The 23,481-nt window shown below is 46.4% G+C and overlaps 1 protein-coding gene across 2 annotated transcripts in view; it reads right to left on the bottom strand.

Annotated features, from left to right (window-relative positions):
- The window catches only part of ASIC2 (acid sensing ion channel subunit 2), a 1,423,043-nt gene that overhangs the window by 547,558 nt on the left and 852,004 nt on the right, over positions 1 to 23,481 (bottom strand). The window contains exon 1 of one of the 2 annotated variants that reach the window (XM_069751319.1): positions 15,622 to 17,658. The exons of the other annotated variant lie outside the window; for it this stretch is intronic. Within the exon in view, the coding sequence (XP_069607420.1) occupies positions 15,622 to 16,263 (642 nt within the window). The 5' untranslated portion in view covers positions 16,264 to 17,658. Of the gene's footprint in view, positions 1 to 15,621; positions 17,659 to 23,481 lie in introns of those variants that run through there. 2 annotated transcript variants of the gene reach the window in all.

The raw sequence follows: 23,481 nt of genomic DNA, 5'->3' as shown, positions 1-23,481 counted from the left end.
GCTCCTCTGGGACATATGCACATTGTCTCTTCAGAGAGGAAGAGGACCAGAACTCTAGTGCCACCTATAGCAAGTAGCAATCCTAACAGTCAATGTCGAGCCTTTAACGAGCCTTGTCACATGACTTAGTATAAACGCGAAGAGACAAGTTGCACTGACGAGGGGCAGCACTCTGAAACACAGTGTCTGCAGGTTGAGATTCTGGTTTGCTTTTTATCCTAAGTCATGTGACAAGGCTCGTTAAAGGGTCGACATTGTCTTCTAGAATTGCCAGTCATATGAAGTCTTAGGCTTGGTTCACATTGCGTCAAGGCAGTCCGTTAGACGGACTACGTTACACCGCGGCATAAACGCAGTGTAATGTAGTCCGTTACGGCTGCCATTGGCTGCAATGTCGGATGCATTGCTAGTGCATGCCCACAATGGGTGTGCGCTAGGGATGTGCCGTCATTGAGTGACGGACCCGGAGACGCGGGCTGCAGCATTTCCGGGTCCATCACTGCTAGCGCAGTTAGAGCTACCAGCTGCTCTATCTGCGCTAGCGCCATTGAACGCTGGCACTTGCGCTAGCAGCAGCCCGTTAGCGTATGTGCTGAATGGACTGCTGCTAGCGCAGTGTGAACCCAGCCTTATGTGCCAGTCATAAGGGGTCAGTGAGAACTCTACCATGTTTTCTGCTTGCACTCTCCTTACCTTCATCTTCATCTGCCCTCTTCTTATGGTCTCTTTATTGCCTTCTCGGCGTATTCCTGCTAATTATATTTAGTGCTGAAGCTTGGGGTTTCCATCCATGGCCCTATCTATTTGTCTTTCTCTTTAAAAGTAGGCTGCTGTTTGTGAACGATCTCCCTGTGATGTATAACGACTATCCGCTCCAGGTTATGCTTGCTGACTCGAAATAAGGTGCGCGTGCCGATAGTCACAAAACAGTCTCATAAAACAAAGTGCCTCATAATAACTATTTATGAGCTTACAAAGCTTGCCGAGTCACAGAGGTCTCCTGCAACCTAGAATAACAATCTTACCATATCTCTCCAGAATATCTCTCACATTTTCCTATCATAAAAATTAGCAAATCAAATTTTCCTGAACATCTTAAACTTAAAACACATTCCTCATAAAAACTGCACCTTGGAGCACTTCCTATGAAATTAGATGGACCAATAAAATAAACTGTAAGCATGGATTAGCATGATCACTAGTCACCTGACAATTAAAATTAGGCGCATTAGGTGGCATTCAACATTGTTTCATGTAAAATAAATAGATGGCAATATCATATCTGTGCCACGAGAAGTGAGAGAATTGGGAACAAGCTTTTGTATTTTATTTTTGTTTTTTTTTCTTTATTTTCTTTTTAATTTTTTTTAACTAAGGGACTTAGACTGCCAATCCCTTGGACAACACTAAATAATAAAAATTTCTGTATTGCACTGTATTATTCTTCCTCTTTCCGCTTTTAAAGCAGTTAATAAAACTCAAAGATGGCTTTAGGCTGCTAGGACAATTTGTTAGCAATCTAAAATTGAGCTTCAGAGGAGATGGGTGATAGTTGTGAGATGACATATAGGGCTTTCCTCTCGGTCTTACAGCTTAGATTCCACTGTTAACCATGATATCAAATGGATAAAATACCTAAGATCAGAGTAAGCAAGTCAGCGGTATATCACAGCCACCACCCTCAGTATATGGACTTGGCTCAGGTCCTGGGCCCACAATACATACTCCCTGCACAAATGAGTTGTAACCACGGGGGAAGATTAGGGAATTCTTGGATACATTGCTTTGCAACAGTTAAGACCATGCAGGTTGGAGATTATTTGAGATGACCATATAAATCAGACTGAGATCAGAATGCATTGCTCGGACCGGCCGGCGACTCTCTTGACCCAAGCGTGACAGCTGCATAGGAATACATCTCTTGTCATGCTTGGGTCGGTAGCAGTCCGAGCATTGCGTTCCGATCTTGATCCTATATATTCGGCCATATGACTGCTCCATTTGAGTTTTAAAAACAATGTTTTTTTTACCTGCATAAAAACCTAAATTTGCCAACATGCCGTTCACAAGAGCACTCAACTGGCTGAGGATTCCCGTGTTCTCTAACAGAGAGCCACTGCCAGGCATCTGTATTAGCGGCTTATCTCAGAGATCAGTACTTCAAAATTGGACATGCCAGATCATAGATAATGTTGGGGGACAGTCGGGAGGCCCCCAATACAGATTAGACTGGTAACCAAACTGATCAATATTGTTAAGTTTGCCTGATGTTCTTCTAATGTGTATGTGGTTCTTTAGAGTTGAAAGTCTTAAAATGCTCCAAATTTATGCGCTCTGATAAATCTGGTCAACCTTTAGACTGATCAGTCTCAGTTCACACCACCAACAGTCTTATTCTGTGCAAGAAATTTGAAGCAACATTTTAGTGCATGGTGTCACATCTCAAGCCACATTTTTTTTTCCACCAAGCCACACCTTCTTGTCAAGTAAAGCATGCAAGCCAATTTTTTTTGTTAGTTGCACCAGAATTCTGTCACATTTAGCTTAGTAAATCCCTGATATTGTGCCATAGTTTATCCTGTATTTATTTGTAACCTGCGTGAGTACAGCACTGGAGAAAGAACTCGACTTGCTAAAAAAAAATTGATATTCTTTATGTGCAATCAGCAAATGACACAGACACATCTTGTCGTGTTAACCTAAAAGAAAGAAGATCAATGGTTTCCTGTGAAAATCATGATACAAGAGATTAGAGTGATGAGAAAAAGACTCCAGAAATCAGGCGTCACCTGTCATATTACTGGAACTACGCAGAGCTTTGAAACACTTTTGCTTTAACTTTGTACACCTGAGCATGACATTGGTATTGTCGACTACCCCCTTATTAAATGCCTTCCCAAGGGATCACCGACCCCTTTTCCTTCCCAACCTCCGAATAACGACATGAGTCTCAAGTTGGATATAATTGGCCACAGCGGCCTTTATTATTACAAACAAAACATATAACCATAAACAGCTGGGAAGGGGTCCTTGAAGCTAAAATCTGGTGTCACCCATAGTATGAACAAGTGGACAAGAGACCAACCGTAGATTACTCTCAGCCGTTACCCCACAGGCTCGAGAGCACCAAAATACCCCGAAGGGTTACCATTGTCCACTTCCAACTTAGGAATCTGGCCCACCATTACCAAGATTCCCCCAGATCACCAGACCCGCAACCAAAACTTAAACCAACTGGAGAGTCCGTATCCCGACGGACCCCCCAGGCCAATTTAGCACCAACTCCAAGGACCCCTCCCCCCGCCTACAGCCACTATGACCCGAAAGATAAAGACAAACCACCCGTGAACACAACAAAAAGGGGAGGGCGAGTGGGACTGCTCCAGATTCTGTAGAGCGGGAAGTGAACCGCTCCACCCACCGCTCCCATCATCCCCTTCACCACCACTACCCCTCCCCCTGGAACGAACGGCACGCCCCCCCACCCCTTGTCCCCTGCTCCAAACCCCCTGTCATGGCGGCTTCCACTTACGCCGCCCGGGGGGGGAGGGGCGGGCGGCTCGCTCAAGCCTGTCTTGACATTGGTATTGTCGACTACCCCCTTATTAAATGCCTTCTCAAGGGATCACCAAGCCCCTTTTCCTTCCCAACCTCCGAATAACGACATGAGTCTCAAGTTGGATATAATTGGCCACAGCGGCCTTTATTATTACAAACAAAACATATAACCATAAACAGCTGGGAAGGGGTCCTTGAAGCTAAAATCTGGTGTCACCAATAGTATGAACAAGTGGACAAGAGACCAACCGTAGATTACTCTCAGCCGTTACCCCACAGGCTCGAGAGCACCAAAATACCCCAAAGGGTTACCATTGTCCACTTCCAACTTAGGAATCTGGCCCACCATTACCAAGATTCCCCCAGATCACCAGACCCGCAACCAAAACTTAAACCAACTGGAGAGTCCGTATCCCGACGGATCCCCCAGGCCAATTTAGCACCAACTCCAAGGACCCCTCCCCCCGCCACCATGAGGATACTTGACCCCCTCAAGTAACCGAAACCCCACCAACCTTAACCGCTATGGCCCGCTCAATTCCCGACTGCAACCCCAGAGCCCACAAATCCATGCCCACCGCGTTTAGATGGACCCCGTCTCCCAAAAGAAATTGGTCACCACCACGCTCCAACTCAAAATGGCGCACGGCCATACCTCCGTTTCGCACAACAAAACCCGACACAGCCCGGTTAACCTTAATCCGGGCTCTATTTATCTTGTCCACCGACCTGGCGTGCCTCCAAGATGTACGAGGAACAATCTCGGACCACACGATCGACATCTCCCGAAACGAAACCCATAACCGGAGCATGTCGTGTTTTATGTTCCATATTAACTCTCGACAAGGACGAATTCCCAGGTCGTTTCCCCCAACGTGCAGAACCAAAATGTCAGGAGGCCTATCCAGACGAATGCCATTGTGTACCTCCTCCAGGACTCTGTTCCAACTTAAACCTCGAAACCCCAACCACCTGATGACGGCCACGTCCCTGGAAAACCCGAGCTGTCTTCCATCCTGCCTGACGTCAGCCCGTCTCGCGCCCCAGTACACATATGAGTGGCCGACGATCCACACCAACAACGAGGATGGACCTGAAAAACATAAACAACTTAGACAAAAGCCCACACACACAAAATATCAACCGTTCCCAGATGCTCAAGGCCTCACATAACTCCGATAGCGGCCGGATTCCCACCACCCAATCCTTTGCACCACCTCCGGAGCCAATCCGTTTCGCGCCGCCTCGGTGGCAGCCCCAATCCGGAAAGAATGGGAGGCGAACCTGGCCGCATCTACCCCGATGGCCTTTAAACACTGCCGAAAAACCGCTACAAACTGATATTTGGCCAGGAAAGACCAATCCTCGTGACACAACAACGGCCCGTCACCACGCGGATGCAACCTAACAAAAGCCTGCCAGCAACGAAAAGGACACATCACAGAACCAGGAACTGCGCCCAAAACAACTTTTTTACCCCGCCCCATCTGATCTGTCTTAGACTTCCGAATCCAAAACTGCATTGACCTTTCGGAAACAAAAACGTCCACCGCCCACAGGCCCCCTTGACGAACTGTAGTGGGCGACACCAATTCCCCAATCCTCAACGCTCCGTAAAAGGCCAAAGAAAAAGCTAAGCAAAAAAGCGCAACCTCGAAGCTGGAAACGCATACGTCACTCAAACGTGCCCCCAACCGCTCCAACATTTCAAAGGACACCGGGCGCCTACAATCTCCTCGGCTGCCTGATCTTCTCAGCCCCTTCGCAGCCTGCTTTACCAGAAAGGACTTTGTCACATCCTGAAAACCCCAAAGCCTGAAACCAAAGGCTAAAGCCGCAATCGTCCTATCCACCTTTGCAGCCGACCATCCCTGATCCGCCCCATGTCTCAACCACAGCAACAATGCCCCCACCTGATCAAAACCCGTACTCCCGACACCGCAAGTCGCCAGCCAACTCTCCCAACTGTTCCACACCGCCTGATAAACCGACCATGTACTCGGGGCTAAGGACGCTTGAATTAAAGGCTCTGCAGCCCGGACACCACGTTCCAGAGTTCCGCCGGGCATTCCATGCCCGTCCCCTCGGCATCCGGCGCCAGCGACCGGAAACGCTCCCACTGGAAACGAGACAAAGAATTGGCAATGCAATTATTAACACCAGGCACATGCGAAGCTGTGAAATAAGCATTCAGGTGTAAACAAGACAAAACCAACTGCCGAAGCACTCTGATCACCAGGGGAGACGCCGTCCTCAAACTGTTAATGGCGCACACCACAGCCATATTATCACAGTTAAAGCGCACCCTTTTGTTTCGAAATTCGTCGCCCCAAATCTGCACCGCCACCAAAATCGGAAAAATTTCCAACAACGTGATGTTCTGCACCAAACCTGTTTCAACCCAGGCTTCTGGCCATCTGGCCGCACACCAACGGCCCCCAAAAAAGGCCCCAAAACCAATACCGCCTGAAGCGTCAGTGAACAAGTCTAAATCAGCATTGCCCACTGCCTCCTCCATCATCAATGAACGCCCGTTGTAACAAGACAAAAAACGGTCCCAAACCTCCAAGTCAGCCTTATGCTCAGCTGACAAACGCACAAAATGATGCGGGGCGGTGACCCCGGCCGTAGCACTGGCCAATCTACGTGAAAAAATTCTCCCCATGGGAATAATTCGACACGCAAAATTCAACTTCCCCAAAAGCGACTGCACCTCACGCAGTGGCAATTTTTTCACACGCCTAGCTCGCGCCACCTCGTCCCTCAATCCCAAAACCTTGTCCACCGGCAACCTAAACTCCCACTTCTCAGAATCGATGACAATGCCCAAAAAAGACAAGCTCGTACACGGGCCCTCAGTCTTGCCCGGAGCCAACGGGACCCAGAAGCGCTCCGCTACCCAAACAACTGTCCTTAACAGGACCTCACAACATTGAGACTGCTCAGGGCCTATACACAAGAAGTTATCCAAATAATGAATTACCGAGTCTAAACCAGACACATCCCGCACCGCCCACTCCAGAAAGGAACTGAAAGCCTCGAAATAAGCACACGACAGTGAACAGCCCATCGGCAAACATCGATCAACGTAGAACGCATCGTCCCAATAACAACCTAACAACCTCACGCTATCGGGATGAACGGGCAACAAACGAAAGGCCGACTCAATATCAGTCTTGGCCAACAACGCTCCCTTACCGCAAATGCGCACCCACCTGGCTGCCTCATCAAACGAAGTATAAACCACCGAACAAAGCTCCGGATCAATCCAGTCGTTAACCGACCTCCCCTTCGGGTATGACAAATGCTGAATGAGCCGGAACTTATTCGGCTCTTTCTTGGGCACCACGCCCAGGGGTGACACAACCAAATCATCCAAAGGGGGAGTAAGAAACGGACCAGACATCCTACCCAACGCCACCTCTTTGCCCAACTTTTCAGACACCACCGAAGCGTGCAACCCGGCCGATTTCAGGTTCTTCAGCGACGGCGGTATCGCAAAACCCGGAGCCGGTATAGAAAAACCAACATCAAACCCAGCCCGGAGCAACTCTACCCCCTCCCTATCGGGATACCTACTTAGATAGGGGGCCATCGCGTCCAACCTCACCGGAGTCGCCCCCTTTGGGATTACCCTCTGGCCTCCCTTTCTTCTTAAAACATTTGGAGGCTCCGTGGGAGGCGCCATTGCAGTGCGAGCACAAATGCTTAAACTTGCAAGTCGCCCCGAACTTACATTGGCCCTCGTTGAACTGCCAACACACGCCATGCTTCTGACTTCCGGATTGACCCGCCTGACCCCCGGCTCCCGCAGAGGAACCCTGTCCAAAGCCTTGGCCGGAAGTTCCGGCCCCCCCTTGAAAGGATTGACCAAACTTCGTCGGCGCCATTACGCGTAACCACAAACCGATGTCCTTCTGATCCCATCTGATCGCTGGACGAACCGCCTTCCGCTGCCGGAACTGCTCATCATACCTTGACCATGCTTGACCACCATAAACCCTATGTGCCTCCCCTATGGAATCCATATAACAAAACAAGGCTGAGCAATTCTCAGGAGCCTTTTCGCCAATAACACTTGCCAAAATCGCAAATGCCTGAAGCCAGTTCACAAACGTCTGAGGAATAAGTCGCCAACGCCGCTTTTCCTCATCCTCTTTCTTACTATCCTCTTTTTTATTCTTGTCCAATTTAAATTTCTCCAGTGGTAACAGTGAAAATATCTCCACGTACTCATCTTTCCAAATCTTCTCGCGCACTTCTTTCTTCAAATGCGCCCCCAACGGCCCTTCAAAGCACACATACACCTACACCTCACCCCGTGCCTTATCATCCAGCCGAATACCCCCTTCCTTCTCCTTCTCCGTCTGTACTGACACCGAGACCGGCTCGGCCGACCTATCCTGGTCACCCGAACCGCTGCCTAACAACGTTAACCCTGAATCGGATGATCCGACCCAAGCTGACAAAGGGGACGGCCCTGCCCTACCACTGTTCAACCGTGACAACAACTCCCGCACCCCCGACAACAACTCACCCACTCCTTCCCGACTCGTATCCACACGCACCGCGACTCCCTCACCGCGCTCCACACACCCCCCAACCCGATCCACCGAAGTCAAAATCGGCGTCGACAACGCCGGGGACAAACAAAACATAGAATGGTTCTCACCAGGCTGCAGGGGAGCTGCAGTCCCCCCAGCTGCAGACGTCGTCGCCGTCCCGCCGTCTCTTGCCTGCGAAGCCGTCTGTGCGTCCACCCGGACGTGGACCTCGCTCCTCACCGATCCAGCTGCTCCGCCCCCAGCAGAGGGGACCGAGCCGACTCCGTCACTCCAGGAGGCCGCCAGGAATCCGTCGAGCCCAGACCCGGAACCGCTGACCACAGCGCTGCCACCTGCCGCCATCCCATAGAGTGGTGCAGGCCCGATCGCAGGTGCATGGGGGGAATGGCGTGCCCCGGCTGAGTCTGGCAGCCCCGCCGAGTCTGGGGCGCCGCTTGCAACTGGGATGCTCCCCCGCTGTCTCGTGGCGCCGCCGGAACCAGGCCGCCCGGGACAGGCGTAACCGCCGCGGCCCGCCGTGCCAATACCATGTCCAGCAGCCGCTCTGGCGCGCGTGGGACCAGACCCCCCAGTGGATGAGGGAGAGGGCCCAACTGCCGCCGCAGGCCCCAGCGCAGCAGGTGGATTCCTCCCGGACCGCGGCCTGCTGGGACGCTTACACGCAGGCGCGCGGCCCGGAGGGTCCCGAGAGGGGCTCCTGCGCCGTCGCTGGGGAGTCGGGGCAGCATCGGGGGATAGCCGCTGAGGGGGGCGTACGCGCCTGGACCGCCGCTCACCAGGCCCAGCCGCTGAGGGATCAGCGCCGCTGCTGCCGCCACCGCTGGAACCGCTCAATACCCCTGCTAACTGTGCCTCCAGCCAGCCGGGCGGCTGCGACGCCGCCGCTGCCCGCAACTGAGAAAGCACTCGCTCTATGGCCGCCATTGCAGGAGGTAACGATGCTCCCTCCTGCTCCAGATTCTGTAGAGCAGGAAGTGAACCGCTCCACCCCCCGCTCCCATCATCCCCTTCACCACCACTACCCCTCCCCCTGGAACGAATGACATGCCCCCACCCCTTGTCCCCTGCTCCAAACCCCCTGTCATGGCGGCTTCTACTTACGCCGCCCGGGGGGGGAGGGGCGGGCGGCTCGCTCCAGCCTGTCTTGATCATAAGAAATGATCAGTATATGGTGCCCTAGTATTACATACAAGATTCTTATAGTCATATGTAAATTAAGCTGACATATTGTAAAAGTGTTGTTCTCTGTGGGCCCTTGGGTAATAGAATCTTGAAGAATCCAAGGTGTGCTACTAGCTCTTTAAATAATGGTTTGCTTCTCTCATGCTTACTTGTGTTCTTTACATGTACCTGTGGTGCTGTTCTGTCTATCTGTGTATTTGTCATGCTGTCCTCGGTCTCTAGTTGTTGTCAGTAACACCAAAGAAATACATTGGCTTGGACAGTGGTGATGGAGCAGGATGCCAGCATTGCCAAGACCAAGGCCATTGCAAAGTGTACACCATACCCTGACATGGAGGGGCAAAGAAACTCTCCCTCTGACATATAGGAAAGCAGTGAAGCTTCACTGGGCTGTCATAATTATAACATTGAAGGAGCCCGACTTCCAGTATGTTCTGAGAAGCTATTAGGGAAGTATATACCAAAAAAGTGACAGGGCTATTGGGTCTCAGACAGTGTACCCCGAGTCAGCAATGTAGGCGGAGTGTCACATGCTTTCTAGACAGATTGCTCACCATGTCCCTCTCTCCTACATATACTGATCATCATCCCCTCTCACACATACTGCTTCCCATACCCATCTCTATCACACATACTGCTAACCATGCCTCTCTATGCCCCAGAAAGTTGCCCATGCCCCGTCTATCACACATACTGATCTCTATGCCTCTCTCCCACACATACTGCTCACCATGTTCCTTTCTGACACACACATACTCTTCACAATGCTTCTCTCTCACATGTACTACTCACCATGTCCCTCTCTCAAACACATGCTGCTCACCATGCCCCTTTCTATCACACATACTGATAACCATGTCTCTTTATGTCTCACAAAATTATCCTTGCCCCTCTCTATCACACATACTGTGCTCTCAATGCCTTTATCTCTCACATGTACTGCTCTCCACCATGTCATATTATTTACAATACAACTATAGGATTAGTAATGGAGAGGTGATTTATAGACGCCTCTCCATTCCTAACCCATGGGCTTGATGTCACCAGACAATACAAGGTGACATCAACCCCACAAATGTGAACCCCACTTGCCACTGCTACATGGCAAGTCGGAAGAGCCGGACAAAGCGCCAGAATTGATAGATGCACCTTTTCTGGGCGGCTGCAAGTTGCTATTTTTGGGCTGGTGAGGGCCAATATCCATGGCTCCTTTCAGCCTGGAATACCAGCCCCCAGCTGTCTGCTTTAGCAATGGAGGGGACCCTATGCCATTTTTTAAAATTAGTTAAATAATTAAAGAAATCAGACTGGGGAACCCTTCTTGATAACCAACCTTGCTGAAGCTGACAGCCCCCAGCTGTGAGTTTTGCCTGGCTGGTTATCAAAAATTCAGAGGAACCCATGCCATTTTTTTTATTATTTAATTACAGCACAGACACCGGTTGATGAATTATCCCATCAGCCGCCGCCTGCTGTCGCTGTTATTAGCAGCAACAGGTGTTGGCTGATGGGAGCAGTAGTCTCATTAGCTGGCACCAGTGAGCAGAGGTAAACTTTATACCTCCACTCACAGCTGCGCGTTCACGCTGTCTTTTGACAGCATGGGAAACATGGCTGTCTGACCAGGGTTGAAGATGTTACAGCCAATCAGAAGCGGTATTTGCTGCGCTGCCATGCACATGACAGTGGGGCAAACACTGGATGCTTGGGTCCCCTATTCCAGTGAATGGTGTCGGGGTTGGGTCCAGGTACTGTTGTGGTACCCAAAGCCGAACTTTTTGTAACTGTTGAGCCGAACCCAAACATCCTGGTAATTACCCACCTCTACTTATTATATGGTTAGTATTTGATAAATCCATCTTTGGCTTGCAGCACTGCCTAAATCCTAATGGACATGCTTTCGATCAGATTCAACCGTATCGACCGAATTTTGATCTCAGGTCTCCCACAGTTGATGCATACTGGTCGACTCACTTGGGGATTTATACATTTTTTTCTTCAATTCTACCCACAAGTGTTTGATTGGGTTGAGGTCTGTGGACTGTGGAGGCCAATCCAGCACCTTTACTTCATTGTCATTGAATCATTTATTCGCCAATATTGACATATGCTTTGCGTTGTTGTCCTGTTGGAACACTATGTCCTTTTCATACCCATAGTACTTGATTGTACAAACTAGCTCATCTTGTAGGATGCTCACATATAGCTCAGTATTGAGACCACCATCGATCCTGGTCAAGTATCCAATGCCTTTGGCTGTGAAACTACCCCATATCATCAGGCTTCTTCCACCGAACTTTGGCCCTTTTTCCTTTGTTTCTTTAAGACCTATTTGTATCTATCAGAGCCTAGTCTATTGACTTTCATGTCATCGCTCCAAATCACCCATTTGAAATCTTTAAGCGTCCACTTTTCGTACTTGTTTGCAAACTCGAACCGGCACTTCTTATGACAATATTAAAGTTGAAGCTTCTTCACCTTTTTTCAAGCCATCATTCCAGACTTGTGTAATGAGCGTCGCATGGTGCTTGCATCGACATCTGTGATTTCACTATTATGAAGCATATGAGCCGCCTTCACTGCCGTGTTTGTTGCATCAGAACTGCTAGACCTTGGAATGAGCCGACTTGTTGACTCCATTTTGCCTGGATGTCCACTTTTTGGCTTCTGAATAAATGGACGGACTTCATTTTGTATTCTTCCAACTGTCATGACACTCACATGATGCAGTTTGGTAATTTTCTTGGCCAAGAGACCGCTATCGATGAGGTGGATAATGCTGTTTCTCTTTTCTTGGGAAATAGTCTTCATGCCTGCTCCTCGATTTGAACCAATGACTTTTTACCTAGTAATCAACCTAATAGTACACTGAGCTGTTAGGGAATGTGAGAACAGGTTGTATTTTGTCATATTCAGGAAGAAAAATATTTTTCCATAACCAGGAGCAAAACAGTAACAATGCAGTGACATGAGAAGAATCTGCATAACTAATCATATGCTAAATAGTTGCACATCAAATTTATCTATGAGATAGCCAAGATGATTGTTTATAAAATGATGGTAGTCTCACGACCAAAGCAATAGTGGATGGTGAGATATGGAGCCTGAAAGTCAACAGTTCAAATTATTGTTGCCCTTTTACTCTTCACTGTATACTGCCCACCTTGCCTTTCTCCCACATACTGCTCCCCATGCCACATATACTGCTTACTATGTCACCCTCTCCCACATATTCTGCTATCCATGCCACTCTCTATCAAACATACTACTCACCATGGCCCTCTCTCATATATACTGCTCACCATGCCCCATACTGCTCACCATACCCCTCTTTTTAACACATACTACTCACATGTCCCCTTCTCCCAAACATACTGCTCACTATGCCTGTCTCACACCATGACCCTTTGTGGCATGTATTCCTCACCTCACATCTCTCTCCCACACATACTGCCCACCATCTCACATGTACCATTCACCATACACCTCTCTCCCACGCATACTCATCACTAAGCCCTTTTCTCTGAGACAGATTGCTCCCTATGCCACCATCTTTTTAACACAAACTGTTTACCATGCCCCTCTCTTTTCCACAGACTAGTCCCCATGGTCTCCTCTCACGCAATCACATACGCTGCTTCACGCTTCTCCCCATGCCTCATCTAACATACATGCCAGTAAAAGTCCTGGACGTTATCCAGCTAAGGTTTTGCTGCAATTTGAGCAAAATTATGGTAAATTCAAAGAAACTTGGCCAAGATGTTGAACATAAAATCTGCAAAAAATGAAAATATATGCTAGTATGCGGGGGCCGTGAGACAGGCAGCAATGCCCCCTTTGACATACAGTGGGTCTGGAACATGTCATGATTTGGCAGATGCTGATGTTTTTTAATAATACAAAGCACTGCAACTTTCTAAGGCCAGGTTCACATTTGCCATTGAGTCAGCAGCGTATTGTCCGCAACCGCATGCAAACGCATGATAACGCAGCGTTTTTTATTCGCACCAGCTTACGCATGATGGCAAAAAAAACCCACAGCGTTTGCATTCTTTTTACATGTGTTTGTGCTTTGTATGCGCATGCGTTTGATATTTCCAGGAGGGCGTGTCTCAATGGGCATGACTAAATCAGCTCCTGGACATGCGCAGTCCAAAGTATGCAAGTGCATCGAACGCATTTTTTTAAGCACTCATCCGAATGTGCATGCCTGCGCATTTTTGAGGGAAATTTGCTGCCTCAAAAATTGCAACATGGTGCGTTAGCCGCGCCCCACCACACACCGCGAAAAGACGCATGCGTAAGCAAACGCGGGTGAACGCATGCAAACAGATGCACCTGCGTCTACAATGTTAACGATAGGAAATCAAGGCGCATGCGGATGTATGCGTCAGAAACGCTGTGGACACAACCGCAAATGTGAAACCAGCCTTAGGCCTCTTTCACAAGTCCAGATAATTCCGGTACCGGAGAAATCGGTACCAGAGTTATCCGTGTCTGTGTGCTCACATAGCACATCAGTGTGGCACATGTGCAGCAGCTGTGTGCAGCCCGTGTGTCGACTGAGGACCACACGGACCGTGCAGGAGACAGCGCTACAGTTAAGCGCTGTTCCCTGCTTTTGGTGCTGAAGCCGGCATTCATTCCTTCTCCCCAGCAGCGTTCGTTGGAGAGAAGGAATGAAAAATTAATATGCAAATATTCATCACTGTAATGAGCGGTACCATGTGACCGCTCACACAGGACCTGCTGCCAGCGCTGAGAGCATACATCGCAGGAGCTGGGTGAGTATTTCTCGGCAAGCAAGCGGGCGCACAGGGTATGGGAGGCGGGAGGTGACCCCCCAACTTTATTTTTAACACAAATAAAAAAAACCTTGATTTTTCATTCCTTCTCTCCAGCGAACGCTGCTGGGGAGAAGGAATGAATGCCTGCTTCAGCACCACACGCAGTGGGGACAGCGCTTACTGTAGTGCTGTCTCTCCTGCGGGCGGTACGTGCACACGGAGGAGAGTGTACACTGTTCTCCGTGTGCACGTGTGCGGGAAGTATTGCGGTACGTGCTGCCGGAGAAAAGTGGACATGTCTCCGTGTTTTGCACACGGACAAACGGTCCATGAAAACACGGAGACATGTGCATAGACCCATTCATTTGAATAGGTCTACGTGTGTCAGTGTCTCCGGTACGTGAGAAAACTGTCAGTACACGTACCGGAGACACTGACGTGTCAAAGAGGCCTTATACTGTATATTTGTGTTTCATTTGTTAGTTATTGTATTGCATTGTAGTCCAGTCCCATTCACGTTGAAGGAACTAAGCTGCAATAACAGTCATGACCCATGGACAGGTGTGGCGCTATTTCTTCAAGAAAGCAGTCATATTTTTGCAATCATGGACAACCCCTTTAGTTATGCGACAGGAGTAAAAAACATGTTCTTGCATTGTGTTCTAAAAACTAATATATTGCATTAAATACTAGTCCCAGAAGTATCACACTACTACACAAAATAGTGCCCACACACTTGAAGCTCCAGTAGGGTGGCAAATTGTTATTTCCAGAGTTTTTCAAAACAATGGTATTACTTTACCTGGATGGGGCTAGCATTGTTTAGGGCTGAAATACTGTTTTATAAAAAGATTTTTCAAAAATATCACATAAAACAATGCTAAGAATTACTTGGATAAAATAGACTGAAATCATAGATCCTTAGACGCAGTTCACACTGCAGACATCATGTTTTACTATGTTTTACTATCATACGGAAAGCATTATTCCACATTATGCTGTAATCCTGGCAAAATGTACACTGCTTGTTGGATGCTTTTATGTGATAATACAATGTACAACTATCCTGGACTACTTCTAGTAACACAACTCCCCAATTACTTTCCATAATACCTATTACGGGAAGCATTTAATTGCTCACTCAGGAAATGAGCACCTGGATTCTTCCAGACCTGGTTCCATTCAATCTTAGATGGTGAACCATAGAGAAACTGTTAGGCATGGCTGATGACTATATAAATCTTCTTTTACTGTCAGGAAAGGTAATGTTTTAGGGTATATGACTAATTTTTGTGGATATACAAATTGGTCATTGATATAAAAAAGCACAATATGAATGTTTCTATTGTATACATGCAGAAAAGGCAAGTCTAAAAAAAGGATTCCGAATAGTGAACTCAAAACTAAATGATTAAAAATGATAATAAACAAGATAATGTGCACTTTTTTTTCAGTATTCGAGGGATACATTTTTCAACCTTCTGAAATCAAAGTTTTACTAGATGTAACAGAATAGGTAATAAACTCACAGTGGAGAAATTGTGTGGGCCGCAGGCCTCTCCCCGATATCTACAAGAAAGCAGCATGTCCTCAAGCTGGTGACCCAGTCTGTCCATGAATCCAACACTGATGCCATCAAAGTCCCGAGGTGGCAGAAAAAGCCGGAAATCGGCCAGTTTTTGGAACCACTTCTGTTTGTCCTCGGGCAATAACTCTGATAGAAGTGGACGAGCTGTACGGTTGGCCAAGAGGAGACCCAACCAGTAACCCGCAAAATAAAGATCGCTTTTGCTGAGACGGTGAAACCGTACAGGGTTGTTGTTGCAAAAGGTGACTGCTGGAAAAGCCAGTTCCTTGCTCCACTCCAGTTGCACCCGTGTATGAGACGGAAAGGATAACCAGTAGAGCAGCCTGTTGGATGACCAAGACAGTAAGAGTCCCAACGATGTGAAGAAGGCAAGAAACCAAAACGCTCTTCGTTGAAATGCCAACTTTGATGAGCATATGTATTTTAGGCCATGGAGCTTGGTGTGCTCTAAAGTGGGCAACGATAAGGCACGGCGTTGCTGTGTCCGTGAACGAGATTTGGGTGGCACTGCCTGGGCATCTCTTCTGGCTGCTCCTGAGGGGCAGCTGCCAGCTGGAGCCCGAACCCTCTCTTCTCGATTCATGACACACCCCCAGGGACTCACCAGCAGGGGGGCATCTTGCACTGGGCATCGGCAGCACAGCTGGGTACCACCACCCCCTCATTCATTCAGTCAAAGGAATGCCCAGACTGCTAGCTAAAATGCAATAGCCTAGCAAGACCAATGATGGCTGCTAGACCGAAGCAAAGTTGGCATGTAGGGTAGCCAGTATTACAACCAGCATCCTAAAAAGACCCTTCCAATACAATCACTGCTTGTATTCTGTATCTGTCTCCATTTACATGTCAATCTCTTGGACAGAAGCTCAGAAAAGTAATGGCAGTCATTTCACGCTTCCCTATCTCCCTTTGTACATCAGCAACAGAAACCTCTTTAAATGAATTCACGATAATAGCACACAAGCAACTAGTTGTCTCCCACACACTTCAGATAGGGAAAGACATTTCTCTTTTTCTGGGAAGCCAGATTGCCATGACAGTGAGAAGCATTTCGAGAACAAGAGAAGCGATAGAAAAACCACCTTTTTCTTTTGCCAATTCTTAGCCTTCGGAGAAGATAGTAGGTGAATAATTTAAAAAAAAAAATTAAACCCACTACTGATTATCCTGGCACTAAAAAATCATGTGTGCCATTTCCCACTGCAGTTTCTCATGTTAATTTACGGATCTCCCTTAGAGGCTTTTCAGGCATGAAATATTATAGACTACAGGTTCATCATCCTTTCTATTTTGCAGGTCATAAGAATTTGAAGCATATCATCCTCCATAGCATATATTTACTTTCTGTGTTCTCCAAGGATAAATAATCTGGTATGGAAAATGTAAGTAGATCAGCCACGACCGCATCGGAGCATCCTAATTGTATTATAATATCGGGAAGCTTTGTAGTGTGAAGCTGCAACCGGTAATGTCAAGGCTGGAAAGGTTGAAAACTTGGCAGCGATGACTCTCGGCTCTTAGGTTGATTACCCAAGACACAATCCTTAGCTCGATGCACTCAGTCACTAGATGCGATATACGCAGGCACACAAATATCCACAGTTTTATCCAGATCACTCACAACACTTCACATCCAACAAACTTTCCTCTTCGAAGCAGAAGATGGGTTGGGTGAGTTCAGCACTGCGGACAGCTTCATTAGCATCAGGTCCTCCTCAGCCCAAGCAGATGCCCAGCTCTTGACTTCCTAGTATTAGATGTGTTCCCCAGACAGACAGACAGCACTCACAGCTTCTGTCTTGGTACGGAAGACATTTTCTGTTGGCGCTTGATGTCATTTACATGCAGCGATGCACATCTTGGCGGTAGGGCAGTAATCCACTGTGAGGGTCAGTCTTGCTAAGTTGTCACAAAGAGCTGGCACATCATGTGTCCCTCTCTTGTCGTCTCTGCTGCACACAGGCATCTCTATTTGTGCACCAGTGCAATCCTGCATTACCGTATTTCTCTCAGTACATCAGTGAGCTCGGAATTACCAACAAGCCAGGAATAGAAGCACATCTACTCGACTCAGAGCCGAGACAGCACAACGCACCATGCCCCCAAAATACCATCAATTTATGGCTATTTACTAGTTTCTTACATTGCTAAAACTATCACATCCTACATTCAAGGAATCAAGTAGTACCCATCAAAAAAGAGAGATTTTACTCCAATTAAAGTAAAGATTTTATTAAAAAGATTAGAAATCATTTAATAATGTCAGGGACGTTTCATGGAGAAACATAGACTGTTGTCACCTGATCACTCATGAAGGAGGAAGCTTTTGCTTATCTTTGTTTATCGGACAGTATTTGCTCCTGAAAATCTCTTGAAAATGTAAATTAGATGAATATTGATTTATGGGGTTCATAAGTTTATGAGAAGACCACAGGCATAAGTTAAAGGGGTTGTTGGGGATATAATTTTTATTTTTTTTCAGGACGAGCTACAGGGAAGAATTAGGAAGAAAGCAGTGCAGGATATTTGCTTAGTTTTGCGTTGCATTTTTTTTAAAAAAATAGATCCCCCTCATTATTTTATATGCTAACCATATTCCTAAAGTTTTAAATTCTGCCCACACCATCTTATATTTTGATCAGACTCCTGCCATATTTTTTCTTGACCAGATTTCAAAATTAATAGATCCCATCCCCAACACCTTATATCAAGGCCAGACTCCAAAAATAAAAGATTCTGCCCCTGCGTATTATTTCCTGACCAAAATGTAAAAGTAATAGATCCCACTCCACCATCTTATATCCTGAGCAGACTGTAAAGTAACAGGTTCTGCCCCCACCATATTATATCCTGACTAGTCACCAGACGTAACAGCTTCTGCTCCTCACCATATTATATCCTGACCACCAGAATCCAAAAGTATTATAACTCTACTAATAACCTACCCCTCACTCTGATTCAAAGATCAGCCCAAAAGGATAAAAAATAAATTGAGAAGTCAAAATAATAGAAGTTTTCCCACCTACAAAGAATAAAGAGGACTGTAATTTTTATAATCGGTAATTAAATTGCATTTTATTGCATGAAAAAGTATTACCTGTATAAAAGACACCTGTCCACTCCAACCTCTCCACCATGGCCAAGACCAAAAACCTTTCTAAGGTCATCAGGGACAAAATTGTAGACCTGCACAAAGCTGGGATGGGCTACAAGACAATAGGCAAGCAAGTTTGTGAGAAGGCAACAGCTGTTGGCGCAATTGTTAGAAAATGGAAGAAACACAAGATGACTGTCAATATTCCTGGGTCTGGGGCTCCATGCTAAATCTTGCCTTGTGGAGTAAGGATGCTTCTGAGAAAGGTCAGGAGTCAGCTAAGAACTACACGGGAGGACCTGGTCAATGACCTGAAGAGAGCTGGGACCACAGTCTCAAACATTACCTTAGTAACACACTACGCCGTAATGGAGTAAAATCCTACAGGGCATGCAAGATCCCCCTCCTCATGCCAGCACATGTCCAGGCCTGTTTGAAATTCACCAATGACCATCTGGATGATCTAAAGGCGGCACGGGAGATAGTCATGTGGTCAAATGAGACCAAAATAGAACTTTGTGGTATCAACTCCTCGCCATGTTTGAAGGAAGAATAAGGATGAGTACAACCCCAAGAACACCATCCCAACAGTGAAACATGGTGGGGGAAACATCATACTTTGGGGGTGCTTTTCTGAAAAGGGTACAGGATGACTTCACTTGTATTCAAGGCAGGATGGATGGGGTCATGTATTGTGAGATTTTGGCCAACAACCTCCTTCCCTCAGTAAAAGGATTGAAGATGAGATGTGGCTGGGTCATGCAGCATGACAATGACCCAAAACATACAGCCCGGGCAACTAAGGATTGACTCCTTAAGAAGCATTTCAGGATCCTAGAGTGGCATAGCCAGTCTTCAGACCTGAATCCAATAGAAAATCTTTGGAGTGAGCTGAAACTCAATGTTGAAAATCTGAGATCTGTATGGAGGAGGGGGCCAAAACCCCTGCTGAAGTGTGTGCAAACTTGGTCAAGAACTACAGGAAATGTCTGAATTCTGTAATTGCAAGCAAAGTTTTCTGTACCAAATATTATGTTCTGTTTTCTATAAAATGCAAAATAACTATGTAAAAATCATTTAATGTCATTTTCTGGATTTTTCTTTAAATTATGTCTCTCACAGTTGAAGTGTACCTAAGATAAAAATTACAGACCTCTCCATTCTTTGTAGGTGAGAAAACTTGCAAAATCGGCAGCGTATCAAATACTTATTTTCCTCACTGTACATAGGAGAAGGACCAAAGTCATGTAATGTCCCAACATGAAATAGATCCATTAATACAATGGCAAATAACTCCTTTAATATCAAAAACAGTCATCAAAGGTAATGATAATTAGTAATTCATCTGCCAAAAAATCAACATAATAGGTGCCTTAAAGAGATTGCATAGTGGAATCCTGATAGGTCCATCAAGAATCAATACCATAAATATCATCAACAATCATAGGCATAAATGTAAAAACACAAAATAATAAAGATTCAATGAGCCAATAGATAATGCAATCCACAAATGGAAAAAGAATTATAATATTAAAAAAATAGACCTCTGGAGTACACTATAGAAGCACGGTAAATAATATTTGGCAGAATATACAGTGTACTGAGTTACAAAGGATTGTTTGAAAAGCTCGCAAACAAAATACCAAAATAAATATGATTATAATCGAAGAAGTTAGCAATATAAATAGATGAAAAGGTGCCCATGGGTCCTTTCAGTACCTTGTGACATGTTGATGCTGGTAAAGATTTATAAGGGAAAAGATGGGCTCACAGCAACCTTGATGAGTGTTTCACCACACACTGTGCTTTGTCAGGAGATGTATTGTACAAAAATTATAGATCCAGCTCTTACCATCTTATCTACTATATAATTGTCTAAGGGTCACTTCCGTCTGTCCTTCTGTCTGTCACGGATATTCATTGGTCGCGGCCTCTGTCTGTCATGGAATCCAAGTCACTGATTGGTCGTGGCAAAACGCCCACGACCATTGCCACGACAAATCAGCGACGGCCACAGTCCAGCGGCAATATGGCTGCTCTTTCCTCCCCGCAGTCAGTGCCCGCTCCATACTCCCCTCCAGTCATCCAGTCAGCCCTCCCACAGGGTTAATGCCAGCATTACTGGAGCACGGTGTAAAGCACTCCGGTTACGCAGCTATTAACCCTGTGTGACCAACTTTGTACCATTGATGCTGCGTATGCAGCATCAATAGTAAAAAGATCTAATGTTGCAAATAATAATTAAAAAAAACAAAACATTATTCTCACCCTCCGATGTGGCGCTGTCCTCGGCAGTGCAAGCAGCAGATTCCGGTGCTAAGGATGCTATGTGAGAAGGACCTGCCATGACGTCACGGTCATGTGACCGCGACGTCCTGGGCTCATACAAACCCTGGGACCGGAAGCTGCCGCGTGCACCGCACACAGGCGACAGGACTACAAGGGGCCCTCGGAAGGTGAGTATATGTTTCTTTTTTATTTTTTAACCTGTTACATATAAGGCTGGACAATATACTACGTAGCTGGGCAATATACTACGTGACTGGCCAATATACTATGTGACTGGCCAATATACTACGTGACTGGGCAGTATACTACGTGACTGGGCAATATACTATGTGACTGGCCAATATACTACGTGACTGGGCAATATACTACGTGGCTGGGCAATATATTACGTGGCTGGGCAATATACTACGTGACTGGCCAATATACTATGTGACTGGGCAGTATACTACGTGACTGGGCAATATATTACGTGACTGGGCAAAATACTACGTGTCTGTGCTGTATACTACGTGGCTCTGTGCTGTATACTACATCGCTGTGCAATATACTACGTGGCTCTGTGCTGTATACTACATCGCTGTGCAATATACTACGTTACTGGGCAGTATGCTACGTGACTGGCCAATATACTACGTGACTGGGCAGTATACTACGTGGCTCTGTGGTGTATACTACATCCCTATGCAATATACTACGTGGCTGGGCACTATACTACGTGACTGGGCAATATACTACGTAACTGGGTAATATACTACGTGACTGGGCAATATACTATGTGACTGCACAATATACTACGTGACTGGGCAATATACTACGTGACTGGGCAATATACTACGTGGATGGGCAATATACTACGTCACTGGGCAATATACTACGTAACTGGGCAATATACTACATGACTGGGCAATATACTATGTGACTGGACAAAATACTACATGACTGGGCAATATAGTACGTGGCTGGGCAATATGCTACGTGGCTGGGCAATATACTATGTCACTGGGCAATATACTACGTGGCTGGGCAATATACTATGTCACTGGGCAATATACTACGTGGCTGGGCAATATACTACGTGGCTGGGCAATATACTATGTATCTGGGCAATATACTACGTGGGCTGTGCAATATACTACGTGACTGGGCAATATACTACCTGGCTGGGCAATATACTATGTCACTAGGCAACATACTACGTGGCTGGGCAATATACTATGTGACTGGGCAATATACTACGTGGCTGGGCAATATACTATGTGACTGGGCAATATACTACGTGGCTGGGCAATATACTACGTAGCTGGGCAATATGCTACGCGGCTGCGCAATATAATACGTGGCTGGGAAATATACTACGTAGCTGGGCAATATACTACGTAGCTGGGCAATATACTACGTAGCTGGGCAATATACTACGTAGCTGAGCAATATACTACGTAGCTGGGCAATATACTACGTGGCTGGGCAATATACTACGTGGGCTGTGCAATATACTACGTGGAAGGAGAAGTAATGGTGTGCACTCAGGTCAAAAACAGGGAGGTGCTGGTGGAACAGACCTTGTGGTCCCAATAGTCATGTACTGAAAATCACCGCACACTCAGAACCGGTATAATGCAAAATGTTACACAAATTTATTGTGTTCACTTTCAATGTTGCCACAAAAGAATACGTGCTGATAGAATAGGGTTTCTATTAGCACGTTTTCTTTTGTGGCAATATTGACTGTGAACACAATAAATTTGTGTAATATTTTGCATTATACCAGTTCTGAGTGTGCGGTGATTTTCAGTACACAATATACTACGTGGACATGCATATTTCTAGAATACCCGATGCGTTAGAATCGGGCCACCATCTAGTATAATGATAATAATAGAAATAAATCACACGCTTCATCAGCTTATATCCTGGACAGGCTCTAAAAATAATAGATCCTGCCTCCTCACTATTTTATCACCTGACCAGACTTCAAAAGTAATAAATCCTTCCTCAACTATCTTATACCCATAGAATGTAAGCCCGCAAGGACAGGGTCCTCTCCCCTCTGTACCAGTCTGTCACTGTAAACCTGTTTACTGTAAACGATATCTATAACCCCAAAATGGAATAGAAACTGCGCTTAAGGAGAAAAAAAAAATAGATAGTACTGGAATAATCCAAGGATAGAAGATACGAGATAAAATGTCCCAAGAAGAATAACAATGCTGCTCCACTTGAGGAATGGTAGTGGCAACAGTCAAATAGTAAAATCATTCACTGAACTGCCCACCTCTTAAATATACAATCATACCACCAAAAAGACAACTGTGGCTGCCAGCTTACCTAGGTATGTGAGGTGCTGCAGCGTGCTGATTCCAGGCTGCAGGTACCCGGGGCTGCGGCCCTGTCTGTATCAGGCGGTGAAGCACTACTAGT

The sequence above is a fragment of the Ranitomeya imitator genome, chromosome 2 (genome assembly GCF_032444005.1).
Source record: "Ranitomeya imitator isolate aRanImi1 chromosome 2, aRanImi1.pri, whole genome shotgun sequence".
Lineage (NCBI taxonomy): Eukaryota > Metazoa > Chordata > Amphibia > Anura > Dendrobatidae > Ranitomeya > Ranitomeya imitator.
This window is presented reverse-complemented; position numbering and strand designations above follow the sequence as displayed.